The sequence below is a fragment of the Ciona intestinalis genome, unplaced genomic scaffold, assembly GCF_000224145.3.
Source record: "Ciona intestinalis unplaced genomic scaffold, KH HT000119.2, whole genome shotgun sequence".
NCBI classification, from domain to species: Eukaryota; Metazoa; Chordata; class Ascidiacea; order Phlebobranchia; family Cionidae; genus Ciona; species Ciona intestinalis.
Window position 1 is genome coordinate 451,587 of NW_004190441.2, and position 7,101 is coordinate 458,687.

The 7,101-nt window shown below is 37.3% G+C and overlaps 1 protein-coding gene across 2 annotated transcripts in view; it reads right to left on the minus strand.

The window, feature by feature from the left end:
* Positions 1 to 6,485, minus strand: part of LOC100175973 — a 7,426-nt gene extending 941 nt beyond the window's left edge. Inside the window, exons 1-9 of one of the 2 annotated variants that reach the window (XM_002131581.4) lie at positions 6,359 to 6,485; positions 3,330 to 3,442; positions 2,850 to 2,966; positions 2,539 to 2,595; positions 1,701 to 1,823; positions 1,159 to 1,296; positions 615 to 681; positions 434 to 495; positions 331 to 369 (exon numbers count right to left, since the gene is read on the minus strand). In XM_002131581.4, coding sequence (XP_002131617.1) covers positions 331 to 369; positions 434 to 495; positions 615 to 681; positions 1,159 to 1,296; positions 1,701 to 1,823; positions 2,539 to 2,595; positions 2,850 to 2,966; positions 3,330 to 3,422 — 696 coding nt within the window. In that variant the 5' untranslated portion in view covers positions 3,423 to 3,442; positions 6,359 to 6,485. Of the gene's footprint in view, positions 1 to 330; positions 370 to 433; positions 496 to 614; positions 682 to 1,158; positions 1,297 to 1,700; positions 1,824 to 2,538; positions 2,596 to 2,849; positions 2,967 to 3,329; positions 3,443 to 5,312; positions 5,410 to 6,358 lie in introns of those variants that run through there. The other variant, XM_018815935.2, reaches the window with a different exon arrangement.
* Between the last annotated feature and the right edge of the window lie 616 nt (positions 6,486 to 7,101).

Here is a 7,101-nt window from a genome sequence, read left to right on the forward strand (position 1 = left end):
TTGGGCAAGACACTTTACAGCAATTGCTCCAACTCAGTGGTCACTAATGGGTTGTCCAAATTATCAGCCATACATGAAAAAATCCAAAAAAATAATCACCCACAAAGTTACATGCCTGGTAACTCCTAAGCTGGCACGAGGTGTATGAAACAGAAAACCTGTGTTATACTGTCGTTTTTCGGCCACGCGAGGATAAAGTAAGTTACATTCATTGCTTTTACTGTATGGCAGATAATTTGAACAACCCATTGGTGATCACTGGGTTTCAGCAATTACTGTTTGGTATTTTGGCCAAAGACGTAAATAATAGAAATGTAACAATGTACTAACCGCATATGGGGGAGGAGGTCTCTCTGGAGGTGACCGGTTCTGTTAAAATAAGAAATAAAATGTGGCCGGTTAATAAACTTAATTGAAGTTAAGATCAAAAAACCTGAGATATCTCCTGCTGGGTTGGAATGTTTTCGTATTCTTCAATATTATCCTGTGGTTGAGCTGTAAACATGTTTTAAGGTAAAACTGTTACTTGCATAGTTTTAATGGTAAATGTAAGTGACATGAAGTTTTATATAGTTATTGTAGTTACAAGTTATACAAATCACATAATGGCTTACCAGAGCATTCGGGGTTGGATTGATCACCAGGGCTGGTACGTGTGACAGTAACAGTTGCAAAGCCATTCTAATTGCAAATATTAAGTAGTTTTAGTAGGTAAAATAATAGAAATACCCTTTATCTATTAGAGTACAGAAATAACTGTATGAAAAATAAATAAAACACACATGTATTTAAATAAAATAAACAAAATAGTTAAATAAAATACACAAATATTTTTCAAAAAAATAGAATGTAATTATTAAATATTAAGAGCATTCTGTAGTTAATATAACATAAGCTTGATTTATCTCTTAGAATACAGTGACAAAGATTAATTAAAATAGTGAAGGAAAGGGAATTAGCAGCAAAATGACAATCATTAAAAACATGTACTGGTAAATTCTGCTTGAAAAAAAGTGCTGGATAAAAACATGGCTGCTAAAGTATAAATTAATTTATACGAAGTCATATTTGAAAAAACACACAACTATTATAATAAAATACAATAATATTTAAATGAAACAAATTAGGGCGTAATTGAAAGTAACAGAAACTAAGTACCTGGTCTCTTTGAATAGAAAAGCTGACAGAATGGCCAGTGCATAAAGCATAACTGCTGTACACTGTGTTCACAATTGAAAGAATCATTCCAGTGAATCCAATAAACGACAGCACACCATGTATTACAAGCAGAACAATCTAAATATTAAAGAATTTAATTCTCTCCACCATTATCGCCTTACATAAGCTGTAATATCTATTTATTCACCCACAAAGTTACATACGTGGTAAGCCATAAGCTGGCACGAGGTGTATGAAACAGAACACCCGTGTTACAACGACTGTCGTTGCCCCGCCATGCAAGAATAAATAAGTTACATACGTGGTAACTAGTAAGCAAGCATGAGGTGTATGAAACAGAACACCCGTGTTATAACGACTGTCGTTGTCCCGCCTTGCGAGGATAAATAAGTTGCATTCATTTGTTACATACATCTCATGCCCGCTTACGTTGTTATAACATAGGTGTTACGTTTTATACACCCTTCTCCATACTAAACACGTATACATTCCACATTGTAAAATAAAGCTTAAAGATGTACCTTGGCATAGTAATACTGCCAATAATTATGGTTGTTCATTTTCACAGCGAAGGCAAGTTCCACCCCAAACATAGCGAGCCCAACACCTGCAGATATTGCTGAAGCCAACATTGTAAGCACAAGCTGAATGCATAAAGTGAAAGTTAACTAAAATAAAAACTGGACAGAGTTGCCCATTACCCCAACATTGTATATGCACATTCTGTTCTATATGGGTGAGGTCCTACAGTGAGGCATGCCATGGGACCTGGGGTTTAGACCAGAGTTGGCCCATCACCCCAACATTGTATATGCACATTCTATATGGGTGAGGTCCTACAGTGAGGCATGTCATGGGACCTGGGATTTAGACCAGAGTTGGCCCATTACCCCAACATTGTATATGCACATTCTATTCTATATGGGTGAGGTCCTACAGTGAGGCAAGCCATTGGACCTGGAATTTAGGCCAGAGTTGTCCCATTACCCCAACATTGTATTTGTATATTCTATTCTATATGGGTAAGGTCCTACAGTGAGGCAGGCCATGGGACCTGGGGTTTAGGCCAGAGTTGGGCCAGTTGGCCCATCACCCCAACATTGTATATGCACATTCTATATGGGTGAGGTCCTACAGTGAGGCATGTCATGGGACCTGGGGTTTAGACCAGAGTTGGCCCATTACCCGAACATTGTATATGCACATTCTATTCTATATGGGTGAGGTCCTACAGTGAGGCATGTCATGGGACCTGGGGTTTAGACCAGAGTTGGCCATTACCCCAACATTGTATATGCACATTCTATTCTATATGGGTGAGGTCTTAAAGTTCTAACTTAATCAACACAAGATACAAACCATGCATTTGGTCATCATTCTTGCAGTATTCACAGCAATTGTTCCAGAAATTATTAACTGCAATAAATACAAATGTAAAATAAGCACATTCTTTTCCAGAATGTATATATATATATTACAAGTATTTATTTGTGCCATCAAATATAGTAGCCAAGATCAGATTAATTAAAACAATGAAAAGAGACAGTCTTTAAAACATGTTACGAGTAAAAACTATACTTGAGTCAAACTGTGAAATAAAGGTGTGGCTGCTCAGTGCTAAACCCCATACAGTATAAATTAACTCATATATATACAGGTATATTACTTACCATCACACCGCCCCAAATCCCAGCAGCTATGTCTCGGTTACAACAAGAGTAGCTTTCAAATGCAAGTCCTGTGACGGCTAACACAGCAGCAATGCATCCCAGCACAATATTGGTTATCTGAAACAATGAACGCAATGTGAATCTTGAAAAATACCACAATTATGCTCGATCATTTTTCACATTTGAAGTTAACTTTGGAAATAATCAAAACAACAGCCAGGTAAATGTAAATAATTAGTTTAACTTTTTCAACCGAAAAATGTTTTTAACTGCAAGTTTGTTGATTTGTCGCTATAGCCTATACTGTCTTTACGTTTTACTATAATCATAATGACAATTTCAAGCCAAAGTATTTAAAAATAAATACAACTATATATATCTGTATTTAAATATTTGTTAACAAAACTAGTTTATGTTCATGGATTTATTGAGATTATATATATATTTTTTACATTCATAGATTTATTGAGAAACACTTACACCAATGCCATTGTATATTTTTGCATACTTCTGTCTAGGGTTTTCCTCCGTGTTGCTCTCAAGACGTTGGTGGTTATATGGTGACATCACCATTCAATACAAAATAACAGAATCTTATAAACAAATAATGAACTAGTTGTTAAATATGAACGAATGTAACTTACATTATCCTCGTGTGACTGGGCAACGACAGTTGTTATAACACGAGTGTTCTATTTCATACACCTTGTGCCAGCTTACGAGTTATCATGTATGTAACTTTGTGTGTGATCATTTATTTATTTTTTTACGTATGGCTGATAACTTGGACAACCATTTAGTGACCACTGGGTTGGAGCAATTGCCGTTGAGTGACTTGCCCAAGGACACCTACGCCCACAATAGTAAATGACAAAAAAGTTGTAATAGTATGTACAACAAATAAATCACAGAAATATTAGTAACATATTATCAAGTAGTTATTCAAACAGTGGCTTGTGTATAACATATAAATAACACATCACTTAAATTTATAAACGAATTATCAGTCAGCTATAAAACAGTTGCAATATGATTATCGCACATGAGTTTACATAGAGTCAAGCTCTACAAAGATAAACATCAAATCTAAANTATATTTTTATTTCTAAAATCCTTCAACTTAACGAGCATTAGACCAGATTTCGATTTACATAAATTATCACATTCAGATTCATTTATAAATGTTTCCTTAACCTTACATACAGTTGTGTTGTCCCAAAGCTGCATAACAAATACTACATATCAAATAAGTTGCATAACAAAAACAAATACTGAATAAAGTGAAAGTATAATAAAAGACGCCATACATAGTTCCATGCCGTCCTGAGATCCTGCCTTCAAGCAAATACAGTCCCATTTTACACAGTATTGAACTGTGTACACAGACATCACGTGCTGTTTGTTTTGTTGGTGATAAAATCAGGTGTGGACTTAACGTCAATATTATTTAGGACTTTTTGTCGAGAAACAAACAATATCATTATCCGGTGTAATACACCATGGGCTTAAGAATTATGCCAGAGTTGATCCATTATTTTTTCAATTTTCGATAGGTGTGGTCCTACAGTGGGGTATGCCATGGCCCATGGGACCTGAGATTTATGCCAGAGTTGGCCCATTACTCCAACATTGTATATGCACATTCTATTGAATAGAATAGAATCTATTCTATATGGGTAAGGTCCTCCATATAATGATAAGTTTATAATTGTCTCTTTAATTAAGGAAAAAAATAGTCTAAAAAGACAAGATATTGACAAAAAATCAGTTGTTTAAACACATTTAAGATTTAAAAACATATTTGAATTTAAATTGAAAGAAAGAAGCGTGGTTGCTAAACCTAACAGAAAACCAACGCGTTTAAAAATCTCAGATTACTTCTTGTTGATCCGAAACAGTCTAAAATATTCTAAACTTTGGTCCTTTGATCATAATTTGATTTGGTTTCTTCACTATGGGCCAATAAATATTTTAAGTAAAATACCGGTAACACAACCCCGTACTTATCTGGCCACGTAGCACAGTGATTAGCACGCCTGCCTCCTAACCCAGAGGTAATGAGTTCAAGGTTCATCCCTGCTACCATTGGGGCGAATGTGACTTTCCTCCAACCCAATGCTCAATAATGGGTTGTCTAAGTTGTTAACCATACAAGTTAACAATAGTAACAAGTAAGCCGACATGAGGTGTGTGAAACATATTATTTTAAATACATCGGCGGCGTCGTGACAAAAGCGGTTAGCGTCCCTGCCTTTAGCCGATAGCTAATAGGGTCCTGTCTCCCAACCCAGAGCCCAGAGGTAATGGGTTTAATTTTAAGGCTCGACGCTGCTACCATTGTGGGCGTATGTGTCCTTGGGCAAGACACTTAACAATGGCTCCAACCCAGTGGTCACTAATGGGTTGACAAACCATCAGCCATACATTCAACTTAATAAAAAAAATTAGTCATAGTTTACGTGCCTATTCATTAGAGATAAGCTCTCTTGTTGTTTGTACTTTATCTTCCACACAGTATTTTTCCATATTTAAAAAACTAACATTACTAGATGTGATAAACTAAATTAAAACAAGACTTAAACGCTTTACCAAAGTAACTATTACCAACTAAACAGTCCTGATGACTTGGTGTACAACATGACACAACCAAAATATTGACAACTTGGTGTGATTACTGATGTAGATAAGGGCGTATAGTGTTTTTTCGTGGGCAGTTTTGACCATTTAGTTACGCGATGCTGATGTGCGGTGGAATGACCTTCGCTTTTGCTAGCTAAAAGCAGCTAAAAATAAAGTTGCCTTTTGAACGACTTTTCTAAACGTGCATCCAAAGTCGTCTTTTATTGAATAAATCGTCACTCTATTATAGGCGTGTAGCGATTGAGCGTGTTTCGGGCACAGATATATATTATAGTGTTCCAAATTGACTTAATGCATAAAGACCGACTATTAAACAGTCGTGTTGCGTAACTATTCCATCTGGTGTAACTGTGTTTATGATTGAGCGACACATCTTGCGTTTTTCCAACAAGGCAGGAAACTATCTGCCCAGTCCGCCCGTTCGGCGAACAGACGCCACTTTTCAGTGTAAAACGTTCTTTCCTGTTACTGCTTTCGCACATGTGTTTCATGCTATAAAAGCCCTCCTATTTTCTGTGTTGTGAGGGCAGTGGGAGCTCTCTTACACTCTTGCTGTTCTCACGATTGTCCCTAGCCTGATGCCGCTCGTTTGTTCGCTAATAAAATGAGTTGTCGACGTATAGCGTTATGGAGTCGTTACGTTGCGATGGGTTCTAGCCTTATGCGAACGGATCTACTGCACTCCCCGCCACGATGCGTTGAGATGGGCGCTACCGGTGAACCCTACATTACCGCACCCCCTACAGGCACGTGTATCTAAAAGCGCCAATCAACCAAAATAACTTAAATAGCACATAATATACCCCATATAGTTAAAAACATGAGAACTGTATTTTTATTGCAATCCAGATAGAGAGTACAACGTTTACCTTGCTTTACTTTGAGACGTGACACTTCAGTATGGTATGAGGGGTTTTCCCTACACAGAAACCGCTGTTCTGCACTTCCGTAGTCAGTACGAGTGGGTCCTACTAAAACACGCCCGGCGGGGCCCGGTGGGGCCCGGTGGAAAAAAATATACTAAAACACGCCCGGTGCGGGGCCCGGTGGGGCCCGGTGGGACCCGGTGAGGACCCGGTGTTACGAGTCATACTAAGACACGCCCGGTGAGTATTTCGTGATAAGGGAGCTGTCCCTATGTAAGATCCACCGAAATGTGATGCGTGTGTACAGATTTTTAGCCTAATGAGACCCCCGAGTTGAGGTTTTTGCAAAATAACTTTGATTATGGATGTACGAAGTTTGTTTCGTTGTACACTTACATAATGAACTGCATTTGTAGCAAAAGTTTATTCGTTGAATTTTGTTAAAGAGTCCGGCCCACGGTTCTCATGGTTGCGCAGTTTTTTGCATAAGAATAAAGTTTTATGTCTACTGATGCTAAATTCACAGCCAGTTTGTGAAAATTCGCTTTAACTTAAAAGTTATGAACGTTTAAAAAATCAAATTTCAAAGTTGTAAAAAACGTCACTCGCGGGCACTGTGACGTCTCAATGCAATATTTCGTTTATGGGAAAAACCCGGCCTATCAGCGGTTTATCGTTTATTGGTGCAATTTTGATAGATAAGCAAATTATAACGTTTTTTAAGGTATTAACAATATTTTATGGCG